This window comes from Nelusetta ayraudi, unplaced genomic scaffold (genome assembly GCF_046127955.1).
Source record: "Nelusetta ayraudi isolate G7.1 ecotype Tasmania unplaced genomic scaffold, CSIRO-AGI_Nayr_v1 ptg000012l, whole genome shotgun sequence".
Lineage (NCBI taxonomy): Eukaryota > Metazoa > Chordata > Actinopteri > Tetraodontiformes > Monacanthidae > Nelusetta > Nelusetta ayraudi.
This window is the reverse complement of record NW_027466062.1, coordinates 290,725-306,464: the sequence shown is the minus strand read 5'-3', so window position 1 is coordinate 306,464 and position 15,740 is coordinate 290,725. Positions and strand designations below refer to the sequence as shown.

The window sequence follows — 15,740 nt, the reverse complement described above, 5'->3', positions numbered from 1 at the left end:
CATTGTCCTCCCCCTCTTTGGTTTTGCCATGTCTCCCTCGACTTGTTTTGTCTGTGTCACACACAGCTCTTGGCCTCTCTCTCCTCCCTAAGGCGCCTGTGGACAACATGTCAAACGCATTAAGAGTGTAAATACTTGACAAGTTTAAAATTCCTACCTTTAAGCTCAAGCTATGTCAGTCAAACACCTAGGAAGTTAAACCCGTGTCACCCTAATAACTAATAATGAGGCCTAATGGAAGCTCGAATAATTCAATCAAAAACTGGAAGGTAATTTTTATTGATTAGGCCAATTTTTTTTTTTTTTTTTATTATTATTATTATTATTATTTTTATCCGCAGGATATATTTTTTTAATGTTATCTAATGTAGCTGTCGGAAACGAACCGTGTCTATCCGTTCATTTATCAAACTGAAGGCCGATGAGCTGACGGGATGAGAAAGAACCGGCTGGAACAGTAGGCGTTGGCCATGTGCCCGGACCCTCCCTGCGCACTCCACCTGCCTGTGTGTGAACGCGCTCGAGCTCCACCTCAACGGGGAGCGGTCCGAGGGTGGAGCTCGCTCTCGCTGCTCAGGGGCTCGTTAGTCCCGCCGACCAATGTTGAATCGTCCGCTGCGTCTCGTCCACGTGTGCCGAGCCGAGTCGAGCCGAGCCGAGAAGAATTCGTCCGAGCACCGGGAGTGAGGACCGGGGAAAGGGCGGGAAAAAGATGCTGACCACCACGGAGCCGCTCAAATCCGCCCTGAGCACCGCGGGCGCGGACGACACGTCGCTCGCGGTGCCCACCGACGACACGCTGCGCTCGGGCCAGCGGCGCGTCCTCGACCAGGTGCTCACCGTCAAGAGGAGCAAGTCCAAGCACGGCAGGAACGGTGCCGTGTCCGCGCGGACGCTCTCGCCAACAAGTAAGGCAACTTCAAAGCATGCGGCCACGACCCAGAGAGCGATGTTTCGTCCACGAGCGCGCACTCCGACGTTCTCCCGAAAAGCAAATGCGTCACCGTTTTTGTTTTGTTTTGTTCTGTTTTGTTTTGTTTTGTTTTGTTTTGTTTCGTTTCGTTTTCCCGATCGGGAACCTCGACTGTATTTTCAAAATGGGTTCCGCTTGATCGCAGAGAAGTGATGGGCGGGAGGTCGGATGTTTTCCGAAGGTCACTCGGTCCCCTGGATATTAGCATAGAAAGTAGCCACGCAGGTGCTAATGTGTCGCGCTGCTGCCACATTTTCACTCGCTCTCAGGTGTGAAATATGTTCGCGAGGCCATGAAACCGTTTAATTCCCCCCAACCCCGTCTCACCGCTGCGTTTTCCTTTTTGGAAAGTTAAAAAGATCCTTTAAAATTCGCAAATATAGATTAATGTTTGCGCTAGCTTGCGCGTAAGTCGTTTCAAGACCAGGACGAAAAGGTATCAAATACGTGCTGAGTTGTTGCCCCGCCCCCCAGATAAACTTGTCATGAATTTTAAAATCTAGTCAGCTTTATTAATTCCGAAAGTTACATTGTTTTAAGACTAAAAGTGCAGGGCATTGATTGCTACAGTATTGTCGGGTTCCATGAGGAAGAAAGTAAAAGACAATGCTACCACATAAGCAATCTAGTACTGTTGGATGTTTGAGTGCTGTGTCATATTTCAAGCCAGCAACTTTTCAAAGGTTTAATAATAACTTCGACTCTTAAAGACATAACTGTAAGGCACAATCTCTTTAAATAGAAAAGGCTAAGCTCTGTTAAAAGACGGCCCATGCAGTTCACACCTACCTGCTTTAGACTTGATCCCATAGTGCTCCTTTATTATCATGCGATTGTTCACCCGGCACGCCACTGATTAACACAAGGTGATGTGAAGAGTGCAATGCTAATCCCCGATACTCCAAGCTGATTCGTTTCCGTTGTGTGATACTTATACCTTACTGTTTCAAAATGACATTATATATGACAAGGTTACCTCTAGCTGTATTCAAAATGATTGTAGCCTACGATAAGAGGCATTCACAACCTATTATATTTGGAGACCGGATAGATGAAGCAAGACAACCCTTACATTCTTCAGTCCTGTTTTTGGATAACTGTGAATTAACTCTTGATTGTAAACACGCAAATTGGCTTCACTCTTTGAGCCCCGCAGGAAGAGTGCCATGTCTTCAAAATGGAAATTGTCTTCTTAAAATAGTGATAAAAAAAGGTCTGACAATACACAATCACAGGAAGAGAAGAGAAAGTAAACACCAGCGCAAGGCTAAAAGTGCCAACAAACCAGTGACCATTTGAACTAACTTTGTTTTAGGTCAAGACGAAGTACAATTAAAAAAAACAAAGCAAAGCACAACAAAATACACACACACACACACACACACATATGTGTATATATGTATATATATATGTATATATATATGTGTGTGTGTGTGTGTGTGTGTGTGTGTGTGTGTGTGTGTGTGTGTGTGTGTACTATGTGCTCACTCAGCATGTTTGGTTGTAGCAATACAGAATTATTAAAAAAAAATAATAATAATCTTCTGATATCAGTGCAGACATCTAACATAAATTGTGCCATAATCACGGCTCAGTTTAGATATCCCCGTTGTCTTTGATTTTCACGTGAAGCTTCCAACAAAGGTTCAGAATCACCAGTTTATGCCTTTGTGTTGACAACCATGATCCCATCGCAGTGAGCTCACACCGTCTGGCGAGATATGGCTGGGAAGCTGCAAATACTTATGAATCATCAAACCAGACAGACAAACAAAAGTCCTTGGATGCAAGTTGGCACCGGCCAACTGACTAACTTTGAGGTCACGTCTGTCCTTTTTGTCTGACAAAAAGTCTGGCAAACCTGAGAAGGGAGTTCCACACGTGTCGCGCTGCATTACTCTCGTGCTGTCCTGCAACGTGTTGCAGTAGTCGGACCAATTTAACAAATCAACTCAAAACATTGCAATTGAGATATGTTCACAAAATTAAATGGCAGTGGTAGACACAATTGACTTAAATGCTGTCTGATTCCATGTTTAACTCTTGGTGTTACCATGATAACATTTGTCTGCAAGGATCAGTGCTTGATGCCTTTGAAAACATGTTGAGGGTTACAAAGTCCTGGATTTTGTTTTGTCTTTCATTTCTCTGCTCTCATTTCATTTCAGTTCCTCTCTTTCTCTTTTTCCAGGCCCAACCCATGATTTTGGATCATTCAAGTTTTCTCCAACAAAACTAATTGGTACTTTGAGCAACGTCAACTCCAGAGCGTCAGCGGGCTATAGCAAATCGGTAGGAATATACTCCTGATTTGCCTTCATTGGTGATTAGACGGAGTCAATATTTCTGGCAGTCAAAATGTGATTGGTGGGTAGAAATACTGATCAGTTTGTTTAAAATGTAAAAAAAGCATTTTTTTTAATATAGGTAAAGCCTGGTTAAAAACCTAAGAACTAGAAACCTGAAAACCTGGACTTTAGTCGGTAAGAATCCAACAGCTCCCGTTGGTATCTCATTGTTTTAGTCAGAGCTTGGTACCGCCGGTCCCCCTCAGATGACACTGACCAATTAGGTCATATTTGAAAGGACCAAAATGATTCAGATATAAGCTTTTCAAGATGCAGGCTCAGTCAATCTTGCTAAGTTTTTTTTTCTTTGGAAACTGGTCTCGTTACGGATTTATGGGTGGCAAAGTAGTTTTGCCCTGACTGGTCTGTGTCTGGGTGTGGCAGAAATTCCAGGAAGCCAAATAGTAACCATGACAAGAAAAGTGTTGAGAGAGAGCCTGTCTGCAGCCTGAACCAGAGCAGCCGTTTGTTTCTTGTTGGGTTGGATTTACCTACTTAAGCCTCAGAGTGTGTATTGAATTTGCAGAAATGCAGAAATGTGTCCTGCCACTGCTTTGTCACTCAACATTAAGAAGTTGAGGGTTTGTGGTTAAAATCGAATCTATACGCAAACCAATCACACTGTCAGCTGTGTCTTTGTGTATGTGGGAGTGACTTCCTATTTCTGGGCACATATGTTTATATATATATATATATATATATTTTTTTTTAAGAATCATTTTGAGAAAAGTAAAGTGTGTGTGTGTGTGTGTGTGTGTGTGTGTGTGTGTGTGTGTGTGTGTGTGTGTGTGTGTGTGTGTGTGTGTGTGTGTGTGTGTGTGTGTGTGTGTGTGTGTGTGTGTGCAATAAGTAACATTTCTTGAGTTCTGGTTTGGCTTCCGTTATCATGCCTGCTTTGACCTGGCGGTGACTTGAGGTATTTCAGGTGTGCATGTAATTGCATTACCATGGACAAAGGCTAACAGTTGCATCTTCAGATCTGCCATTTTGGTCATTGTGAGCTCGTCTTACTACGTATTCCGTCAATGTTTTTTGAATGTATATCAATCTGTTACTGTGGATAGAATGTGCTGGACAGAAGTCCCTCCAGCCAGCCAGCCACCTGGCCCGCTTTGTTACGATAGAAGGCACAGAACCCTCAGTATTGGTGTTGCCAACCTTCTTTTTAACCAGCCTGCTTCCTTGGAACGTTCCTCTTAATCCAGACATGTCCAAAGTCCGGCACGCGGAGACGGAACCGGGGCCTCAGCACAATCTCCGCAATATCACCAAGCAGGATAATAAGAGTGACTCATTTCCCCAGCGAGCATCACAAAGTATCACCCAAGTGTCCCGTTTGGACTTATTAGCAGATTTCAAACTGATTTTAGAATGTGGGCTCAGTCCAAAATTTAAAAAATGGAAATGGAAATGACTGTTTTCGAGATGAGTGGAAGTACGCATAGAGTTAATAGGTCTTCTTCCAGCAGCAAGCAAGCCTTTGTGTCTCTGAGTCTGAGGCATAATGACAAGTGTGCGCAATGAAACCAAACCCTGTTATTTTAAGGAAACCTATCCACAGAAGTTGGCAGTCAGAACATGCAAAGTTACTGAACTCATTCATTCATCTTCCATACCCGCTATACCACGCAGACACAGGGAGAACCCGGGGAGAACCTGGAGAGAACCCACGCAGACACAGGGAGAACATGCAAACTCCCAGTGCTAACCACTGCGCCACCGTGTTGCCCGTAAAGTTACTGAACTGAGAGTCTTCACTTATTTTTGGTCTAGCAAGGCTGCTCTGCACAATATTCACACTTTTCCTTAAAAAAAAAAAAAAAAAAAAAAAGTAGTATCCACGAGACGTGACACACGTAATATGAGTTGTTCTTCTCTGCTGGGAGAAAATCTTCACTCACGGAAGCTTTTTGACTACCAGTAAACTCACCTGTCCTGGATCATTAGTAACGGCGTGTTTTGTCCTGCGGTTTGTGCTCTGAGCATAGTTACCTTTGTCTTGCCATGAATGTGTTTTCACACCGGGCAAAATAACCTAATCACATTCAGACAAAGCCATATGAGCGGATGCATAAACACTGGGCCATTGATGAAGCGTTTTCATTGCGCCGGTGTCTCACGTTCACTCACAAAGATCCTCTGTGAGAAACTGCTCCGGTTGGCTTCGCCTCCAGTGAGAGGTGTTGTGTTACTCTGGTTTGATGCACTCTGCTCAGTGACAGTGGGGAAAAGAAGGAATAGAGGAGGAATGTAGGCGTTGTATCAGGCCACATTCCTGTGGCTTGGTTTACAAGGGATTTCTGACAGAAATCCCCTGCTGGAGAGTCGACCTAATTTATTGTTGATCAAATCCTTGCTAAGCGGCACCTTTGTAATGCTGCGGTTCAGCAGACGGAGAGATAACTGACAGATTTTCTCAAGATTGATCTTGCTTGCTCCGGGGTTATAAAGCGCTTTGAGACGCCATTGGTTGTGATTTAGCGCTGTACAAATAAACGTTTATTTTTTATTATTATTATCATTATTATTATTATTTTAACAGTTAGTAACTTCAGAGCCAGCCTTAGCAGCTAGCCACTCATTTTCTGTATTGCTGTGATTCTGTGATTTCTTGTCCAAGTCAAAGTAATCCATCAAATCATGATCGGAGGAACTCTGCCTCTTTTTTTTTTCCTTTTCAGATGAAAGTCCAGAAGAGTCGGACCATAGCCAGCAAATCTTCTATAGGACGACAGTACAGCTCAGCGGGTGCATGGGAAAAACAAATGGGTTCCTCGAATTGGCCAAGCAGGTCCAATGAGCTAAAGCCCAGTCGCAGTGACCCTTCTATGGCTCCTTCATTTTCTGCCGTTCCCAATACAGCAGCTGTGGTGGTAATGATTCATTCTTCAATGTTGCGACACCACCCAGATGTATTTTTGTGTTTTTTTTTTTTGTTTTTTTTTAGGAGGACAAACGTTCCCAATAATAAATGTTCTTGTTTTCAGAAAACCAACGGACAGTCTTATCAGTCCTCCTATAAGTCCCAGAAATCCATGCACACTCGGGTGCACAGACAGAGCACCCACTCTGTGAGCAACGGCACTCATTTGAGCGTCAGTAAGACGGGCTTCATCCGGCCACCGTCTGCTCAGTCTCTAACTGACGGCAAGATGGGGACCATCAAAATTCCATCCAAGTTGGAGCAGTCCTCAGCGTAGGTCCTCCTGGTCTTTCACTATGTCTTTCAGGCAATCGGGGTGGCTTTGTATGTTTGGGTAGCATGGCGGTGGAGTGGATAGCACTGTCACCGTGCAGCAAGAAGATCATGGGTTTGATTGTGCCCCTTTCTGCGTGGCGTTTGTATGCACAGTTGTGTTTCCAAATTTTTTAAAAACGCCTGTAAAGCTCAAAATCTTGCTGATAGCTTCCATTCTGATGCACAGACAACTCTGCACTTTACATCCTAAATGAAAATGTGAAGATGAAGGACCTTTTTCAACATACTGGTATTATTTTGAACAACCGTAACTCCCTGTTTCTGCCTGGGTCCACTGTCCAAAGGCTTGCATGCTAAGTTAACTGGCAACTCTAAATTGTGTGACTGCGAGTGTGACTGTTGGCCCTGCGGCAAACTAGGTGCTTGTCCATGGAAGGAGTGGTGACAGAAGATGGATGGATGGGTATAACTTTAGTTAGTCATACAATGTGTTTCCTCGTTAGCCGTATCACATCCGCCCACGGGACATTCAATTCAACCTTTAATCTGCTTTAATCTATTCTTTGTGCAAGAGCAAATGTGTGTGTGGGTTTCCGGAGCTGTTCTCTTAACGTTCTCCAACGTTTTTTTTTGTTTGGGTGACTGCAGGGTGAACAGCACCACCAGCATGTTAGACCTCACCCTGACGGAGGCCGTGGAGTTCCTGTCTCACTCCGACGAAAATTACCAGCAGTGTGGGGCCACCTTCATTCAGCATGCCACGTACAAGGAGGAGTGCACAAAACAGGAGGTGGGAGTGAGCACAAGCACACTGGCAAAAACAAGCCGACCACATTGTTTCATCGCTCACACAAACCGGAGGCTCGTTGGCAATCTGGTCTATTTCCAAAGACTGAATTTTTTTTTTTTTTTTTTTTTTGAAATGTGAATACCAGCCTTCAGCATACGTGATCGCCCCAGTGCCATTAATGAACATTGGCCATAATTCTTAAAAAAAAAAATCAAATTTAAAAAATGAAATAAATAGGTGCGCACCTGCTCGAGTGGTCCAAACATCAGTCAAATGTGCCGCTCCTCCTCATTATTGGCTGTTCTGGGCTTGATGCCAGATCCCCATTCACGTGAAGAGGCTCTCTTCACTCTGTTTGAAACGTTTGGTTTTTTTTGTCACCCTGCTAACACGACGAGACAAATGATGCAGCTTTAATAAACGTAACGTGTTTGCCCTGAACACGCCCACGCCAGGTCTTGCAGCTGGGCGGGATTCCCACGCTGGTGTCCCTGTTGCGGAGCTCCAACCCGGCAGTGGGCCAGGCTGCCGCCGGAGCCCTGAGGAACCTGGTGTTCAAGCACCAGCCCAACAAGCAGCAGGTTCAGGAGTGTGGCGGCATTGGGAAGGCCCTGCAGCTGCTGAAGGAGGCCGACTCCACCGAGACACAAAAACAAATTACAGGTAGAGCTTTTTTTTTTTTTCTCTAACGCATTTACTTGAAGCTTCACGTTGTCGTGCCACACGTCTGTTTTTTTTTTTCTCTCATGTCTGTAACTTTGGAAATGAAGGGTTGCTCTGGAACCTGTCCTCTGCTGATGAGCTGAAAGCGGAACTCATCGCTACAGCGCTGCCTGCCCTGACTGAGAATGTGCTGGTGCCTTTCACCAGCTGGTCAGACTGCACCGCCACCAACAACATCCACCCTGACGTTTTCTACAATGCCACGGGGTGTCTGCGGTGAGAACTGTGTTAATTGTGTTCGCTTTTCAGAGTTTTGGAAGCAAAAATCTTTTTTCTTAGTTGTGCTTTTCAGTTCATGGGGCATTACCACAATTAAATAAATAATGAAACTCCTTCAAAAAAAAAAAAAAAAAAACCTTAATGTGAAGCTAAGCGTTTCAATTTTACAGTTTTACAATTAAGCCGTATTTTAAAAAAAATAGAAAAACAGGTTCAGCATCATATTGAAATGACTTAAAATGTCTTATTTCAGGATTGAGGAGATTTTGTTTTGCACGTTGTCTTTTTTTGCCCCATTGGTGTCATTTTATAGATCACTTTTGCCTCATTCTCATCTTTGTTAAAATTTTAATTTGTTAAAAATGGATTTGCCAACTTGCCAAAGAACTTTCCCCCCACATTCAAAGACAACCTCATCACCTTGTCACAAGTCAGACAGAGCAAACATTTAATAGCAATTATTAATCGTAAGCCTGAGCGAAATAAATGATGATTCATTATGGTGACCGCAGTGTGCAAAACAACCACAGTCAATTTGTCAATACGCTGCCATGAGTTTTTAACACACAGACGCAGTTGTTCCTCTCAAACACGCAAATGTTGCCGGGTGGATCTAAAGAAGTAAATTCTGTTGCCGTGCAGAAACCTGAGCTGCGGCAAACAGAAGGAGCGGCAGGCGATGAGAGAGTGCCCGGCCCTCATCGACTCCCTGATGAGCTACGTCCAGTCATGTGTCGCCGAGGAAACCCCCGATGAAAAGGTGCCCTGTCTTGTCTGTGTCACCAGGGACTGGAACTGATCCAGAATCACTGACAAACACTACAGTGTATGACTGTATTACTTCTGTCTGTCTGTCTGTCTCTGTGTGTGTGTGTGTGTGTGTGTGTGTGTGTGTGTGTGTCTGACTCTGTGTGTTGCTGTTCATTTGAACGTTTTACAGGTGCGGCGTGTTTGACTTGCGTAGTTTATTCGACAGACAGTCGGCACTCTGGGAGTGAGTATGGCTCAGTGGTGGTATTGTGGCTGTGATTTGTGGCACTTAGCATGGTCTCAAAGACAGAGCAACATGGTGTGTGTAATGGCTCTAAAGGCAGCGTCGCTGTATGGGAAAGATTGGTCTGATTTTCTATACAGTCTTCCTGTTTTGATTCTTTTCAAGGATTTTTGCTTTGTTCTTCAAACCCTGTGCACTTTAGTGTGTGTGTGTGTGGGGGGGGGGGGATCAATCTGGTCATATTTTATATTTTTCTTCATGCTGTGTGGTGCATTTGAGAAAGTTGAACGTTGTGCTTTGCGCTCATGAACATTCTCAGCTGACACGGGTGTTTGTTCAGTCAAATGGATGCTAAGCTCACAAAGCAAAGGGAGTAAATAGGCATTTTTCTCAACTCGTTGGACCGGTTCAAAGGTGTCATTAGTGAGTAACAGCCATAATTACGGTCTTTATACGCGCTTTAATGAATTGGACAAAGATGGAGGTCATGTCAAGGAAACATTTTCTTGCCACATTTCTAAGGTACTTAGCATGAAGATATGTGAACTGGAGATATTTGAACGAGTTAAGGTTCTTTCATCATGGCCCTTTGCACCTCTAGCGCTGGAACTGGTTGGATCGCTCACGTTCTTTTGTTGTTTTTTTTGCAAAGGTGCTGCAGGCCGTTCAGGCGGTATCTCTGCTTTGCATTAAATATGTTTATGGGAATTATGTGGGAATTGAGAATCCTCTCTCTTTTCGTCTTTTTATTGTTAGGCTGTAGAGAATTCTGTATGCATCCTACACAACTTGACCTACCAGCTGGAGGCCGAGAACCCAGTTTGTTTCGAGAAGTATCAACCCAGGACAGAAGCCCAAGTGGAGACTAAGAAGAGTTCCCCCGTTGGATGCTTCAGCCCCAAGAGCAGCAAGGCTCAAAAGCAGGTGGGGATCAGTCCTGAAGCGGCGACCTCCTCCTACTCCTCCTCCTCCTCCTCCTCATCTCTTCTGGACCTCTGTCCTCCTCACAGTTTCAATTCGATGACACTCAAGGACTCATCATTGATAAGACGCCAACTGGCCTGAGCTGGTTGTTCCACCCCACAACCATGCAGACCTACCTGTCCCTACTGGGCATGTCCCAGAAAGACGGAACCCTGGAAGCTGCCTGCGGGGCCCTTCAGAACCTCACTGCTGGCAAGGGACTGGTGAGCACGGCTTAGATGGTTGTAGATGGATGGATGGATAGGTGGGTGGATGGATGGATGGATGGATGGATAGATAGATAGATGGATGGATGGGTGGATGGATGGATGGATGGATAGATTGGATAGATGGATGGATGGATGGATGGATGGAAAGATGGATAGATTGGATGGATGGATGGATGGAAAGATGGATAGATTGGATAGATGGATGGATGGATGGATAGATAGATAGATTGGATAGATGGGTGGATGGATGGATGGGTGGATAGATAGATGGATGGATGGATGGATGGATGGATAGATAGATAGATGGATGGATGGATAGACTGATGGATGGATGGATGGATAGATGGATGGATAGATGGATAGATAGATGGATGGACTGATGGATGGATAGATGGATAGATGGATGGATGGATGGATAGATAGATAGATTGGATAGATGGGTGGATGGATGGATGGGTGGATAGATAGATGGATGGATGGATGGATGGATGGATAGATAGATAGATGGATGGATGGATAGACTGATGGATGGATGGATGGATAGATGGATAGATAGATGGATGGACTGATGGATGGATAGACTGATGGATGGATAGATGGATGGATGGATGGATGGATAGATAGATAGATAGATGGGTGGATAGATGGATGGATGGATGGATAGATTGGATGGATAGATGGGTGGATAGATGGATGGATGGATGGATGGATGGATAGGTGGATAGATGGATAGATGGATAGGTGGATAGATGGATGGATGGATGGATAGATTGGATGGATGGATGGATGGATGGATGGATAGATTGGATGGATGGATGGATGGATAGATAGATGGATAGATGGATAGGTGGATAGGTGGATAGATGGATGGATGGATGGATAGATTGGATGGATGGATGGATGGATGGATAGATAGATAGATGGATGTTTTTTGTTGTCGTTGCTGCAGTGTTGCCAGTTTGCGCTGCTTCCACTGTGTTTTCCAACTCACGCAGGGCTCCAGTGCCATGAGCCAGATCATGACTCAGAAGCTGGGTGCCCTGCCCCACTTGTCGCCACTCCTGAGTTCTCCCAACCCCAGCCTGCAGAAGACCGCCATCTCCCTGCTGAGCAACATGTGTCGCTCGTCGTCCAGCAGTGTGCAGAGCACCATGGGTGAGGGCCCCCACGTTTGCGTGTTTGTCTTTCTCAGGTCTGCGTTACCGACAGTGATTGGCTTCATGCTTTCTCACGCGACTCCCCTCTCCCCTCTTCCAGCAAAGCAGGTGCTGCCTGAACTGACCGGCCTCCTCTCCTCCAGCCCCAGGGAGTTGGGAATCAATGACGAAGCCATGTCGACGGCCTGCAGCACAGCACAGACTCTGATGGTGGCCAACCCAGAGGCCAGCAAGAAGTTGATTAACAACGAGCTGGTGTCATCGCTGGCAGACCTCACTGAGAATGGGTGAGTCTTTCTGTTCATCTGCATCTCGTCCTGAATGTGTTTGGGCCTTTGTTTTGCCTTGCCTTGGTGTTACTGTATGCAACAAGTCCAAAAATGTGTGGACACATTCTTTTTTTTTTTTTAATTTCACTGCAAGCCACAAACAACTGCCAACACCGACAGTATTGTCATCTTTCTTGGATGACTCTGGCCGGCATAACCGGGCTTTTTCTCAAAGGTTTGTTTGGGAGTTCTGCAAAATGAGCAGCTGAAATGCCATTCGTGCCGATTATGTTTCCAGGAGGGTAAAAACCGCATATTGAATCATCTCACCTGCTGTCTTTATGCCTGCCCAGCTTTGTTTTGGCTCTTTCCTAATGACTCGCGCCCGTCTGTCTCAGGTCGTTCCCCAAAGGCAGCAAAGCGGCCTGCCTCCTCCTCTACACCTTGTGGAATGAGAAGAGCTTTCAGGCCGTGCTGAAAAAGGCAAGGCACACACGGCACAGGCGTCATGCAACAGGCCGCAGTTGGACCGGCACACAATGCAGAGCCTTTGTCTCGGCCCGTTGCAGGTTTAGCTTTTTTGCACACGCTGGCTCTAAAGGGAGGGCCTCGCCGGGAGGGGGCGGGGGGAGGCGGGGGGGGAGAGAAAGGTGTTTACTATTACTCATAAAGGTACTTTCCCTTCTGACTGCCCCACCCAGATGTTCACTGACTGCTGCAGAAACAGTCACGCTGGAATCCCCGCAGACTGGTTTTTACCGGGTTGTTGTTGCGAAAAGCCAGCGCAGAAGAAAAGACGCACAACGGGGCAAGGAAGTGAGAGTCAGGAGTAGACTAGACTATACAGATGCTGCACTACAGACACATGTATTTGAACATGCAGAGGGTGTGCATGTAATGCAGTCAAGACGAATCCCAAATGACCAAAAAAAAAAGATTCTTATTAAAAAGCGAGTGCGCAGATAAGGAGCTCTCACAACGTGGCTGATCCAAGGCTGTGTGTGTGTGTGTGTGTGTGTGTGTGTGTGTGTGTGTGTGTGTGTGTGTGTGTGTGTGTGTGTGTGTGTGTGTGTGTGTGTGTGTGTGTGTGTGTGTGTGTGTGTGTGTGTGTGTCTTTCAACTCGTGAAACCCCATAAACACGTTTGTCTGTTCTCTCTCTCTCTCTCTCTCTCTCTCTCTCTCTCTCTCTCTCTCTCTCTCTCTCTCTCTCTCTCTCTCTCTCTCTCTCTCTCTCAATCCACAGCTGGGTATCGGAAAATCACTTTTTGTGAATGATAAAACCACAACAGCGTACAAGGCGGCCCAGGTTATTGAGTGACCGCACAGAGGTACGACGCGGTGTGTGGATGTGTGCATGTTTGGAGGGTTTTGGAATCTGGGTGCTCGACTCGACACGCGTGTTCTGTTACCTTGTCACCTCTGCACCGCCGGCCACCTCCTCCTGTCACCCGCCCATGTCTGTCTGCAACCTGCAGGTGTGAACCGGCGTGTTCAGACATCGCCGCAGCCGCCGCGCCCTTCGGAGCGAGGACAGCACAATTACATTCTTCACATGACGGCCCTGTTTGGAAGCCTGCTTCATTTACACTTCATCGTATATAGTTTCGGCATGAGTGCTCTTTATTGACAAAGACAATAAGTCTGGGGTTTGGTATGGACGTGGTTTTCGCTCATTTCTTGCTCTTTGTATACGGGGTGAGTGTGCTTTTGCTTGCTTGTGCATGAAAACAGCTCTTAAAGGCCAGGGAGCCAAACCACACATCATCAGTACGTTGACATGTACACTAATATTCTGCTATTATTCTAAATACACTACAGCATTGTTGCATGGGGTGCAGCCAGCCCTACATATATCAGTTCACAAATTATCTAGTTCTTTTAATATATATATGTATACATATACATATATATATACATACATGGATGTTACCACAGACTTATTATTTCATATTCCATGAGGCTCAGCGGGCAATATAGCCAACCTGAAAGGAAAAAGATAATAAAAGGAAAGTGTTTTGTTGTTGTTGTCTTGTATGCATGTTGGGCAAACTGTTGCAATGGATAATTATTTTTGCATAAAAAATAAGTCTAAAGCTTTAATATGTTTTCTTGTCTTTATGTGGTTGGAATTGGAGTATTTGAAGTTTCTTGTGCTTGAATTTGACAGTAGGATTTAATGTCAGAGAAAGTGTTTGAGTGTTATTCAAGTTAAAGCACAAAAGCGTACACAGTTGTTGTTGTTGTTTTTTCTTTTGTATGTTGTTTTGTTCTATAAAACAAATAAAATAATAATGAAACAGCTTCAGCTACATGTGTGGGAAAATACATTTGCTCACTTGCTTGAAAAAGTTGAAAAATTCCCTCGTGTGTTGAATGACCAAGGCTACAGTCAGCAGCCACTAGCAGCTAAAGCAGTCCGGTCAAAAGAACAGAAAACGACTTTCTGGTACCAAAAGCTCAATAAGTTACATGTGATTGTACTGCATTTGTTTAACCTCATACTTTATAGAACCTGTAACGTCAATTTCTTTTTCTTTTTTTTTTTTTCATCAGAGCACAGACTTCACACCTGACACTGTAACGTAGCAGCAGCAGCAGCAGTAGTATTAAATCATTGGTGTGCTGCCAAAGGAAATGGCATCAAAGTAGTTTAATTGTGCCAAGAAAAAGTGGGTGCTTATTTTCTTTCTTGAGTTGCTTTGTTGAATTACAAAAAGCCTGATTTTTCAATGTTTAACCTGCTAAAACGAGGAAGGAGCTGAGTCTAAAACTATGTAAAACTATGAAAATGAGGTTTTTCCTTGATTTCTTATTTCTGTTTTCTCATCAGTACTCCTCAGGCTAAATTTTTAACAACCTAACCTAACTGCAGTTCTGTTCGTATTTTAAAGACTCGGAAAGGAAAATGATTAAAATGGTGTGTGTGCTTCAACTTTCACTGCGTACTACTCACTGCAGTATTCTTGCCTGAAACAGCCGATTAGATGAAATTAAAGTGGGAGAATGTTATTGACAGTATTGTATCTAAAGCTACCTTTTAGAAAAAAAAAATGTGTTTATGTGCCATGTAAGAAGACTTCCTCCCTGTTCTGTCTGTCTGCTCGTGGAATAAACGGCTTAGATACACTGAAGTGAACTTGGCTTTTTCTTTGGATGTTTTGCTAAATGACATGTCCATATTGTGTGAAGCAGGTTTGATGAGATTTTCACAGAAAAACAATTGTTGTACTTTAAAAGTACCATAATTGGTGTAATCAAAAAAAAGAGGACAAGGAATATAATTTGATTTTGTTTATACCATTTTAAGTGCCCAAATGAACTTTTCATTAAAAAGAGTCTTTTAATGAAATACTGTCAATGTAAAAACTGTTGATGTGCTGTTATGATGTGTGAACGGTGTGCTTTCACTTCATGTCTTCTTCCTTGATATCCCCCCCCCCCCGCCCACAAGGCTTAATAAGCTGTCTGAGGTCCGGTAATGTGCCTCTTCCAAGTCAATGTCAACGTCTCGCTACGCAGTCTTTCACTTGGCTTATTCAAGAGTGACGGTGAACTCGCAGATGTATTTGGTCAGCTCACTCATCTGTGTCTCCATTGTGCGCTTATGAAAACACTGTTGATGGTATCCCCACCATCTTGAGTGACTGCACTGGTGGCGTTTTCACATCACTGACATGTCTCGTGTCTCAGTATCAAGACGACTGCTGAGTGATTAAATACTCTCCCAACATAGACATCAGGGCGGGAGACACTTCACCTCGTCTGTGTGTGTGTGTGTGTGTGTGTGTGTGTGTGTGTGTGTGTGTGTGTGTGTGTGTGTGTGTGTGAGTCCAGCATAGTTGTGGCGGCCACATCTAAAGAGGCCAAGACTACG

General features: G+C 44.6%; 1 protein-coding gene across 1 annotated transcript; it reads left to right on the top strand.

Moving 5' to 3' along the window:
- Positions 1-517: 517 nt before the first annotated feature.
- pkp1a (plakophilin 1a) lies at positions 518-14,989 on the top strand. The gene is made up of 15 exons (XM_076022547.1): positions 518-908; positions 3,165-3,265; positions 6,003-6,194; positions 6,309-6,517; positions 7,169-7,310; positions 7,766-7,973; positions 8,081-8,249; positions 8,895-9,012; positions 10,003-10,170; positions 10,257-10,433; positions 11,435-11,594; positions 11,697-11,883; positions 12,264-12,348; positions 13,110-13,194; positions 13,342-14,989. Exons 1-14 carry the CDS (start codon positions 713-715, stop codon positions 13,182-13,184), a joined length of 2,187 nt encoding a protein of 728 aa, XP_075878662.1. The 5' UTR covers positions 518-712; the 3' UTR covers positions 13,185-13,194; positions 13,342-14,989.
- Positions 14,990-15,740: the final 751 nt, after the last annotated feature.

What these genes read in the sequence shown, in the direction of transcription:
- pkp1a (XM_076022547.1), top strand. Translation starts at nt 713, where the DNA reads ATGCTGACCACCACGGAGCCGCTCAAATCCGCCCTGAGCACCGCGGGC. An exon ending in GCAGCAAGGCTCAAAAGCAG is followed by an intron (nt 10,171 to 10,256) that starts GTGGGGATCAGT and finishes TCCTCCTCACAG; the next exon opens with TTTCAATTCGATGACACTCA. An exon ending in TCACTGCTGGCAAGGGACTG is followed by an intron (nt 10,434 to 11,434) that starts GTGAGCACGGCT and finishes CAACTCACGCAG; the next exon opens with GGCTCCAGTGCCATGAGCCA.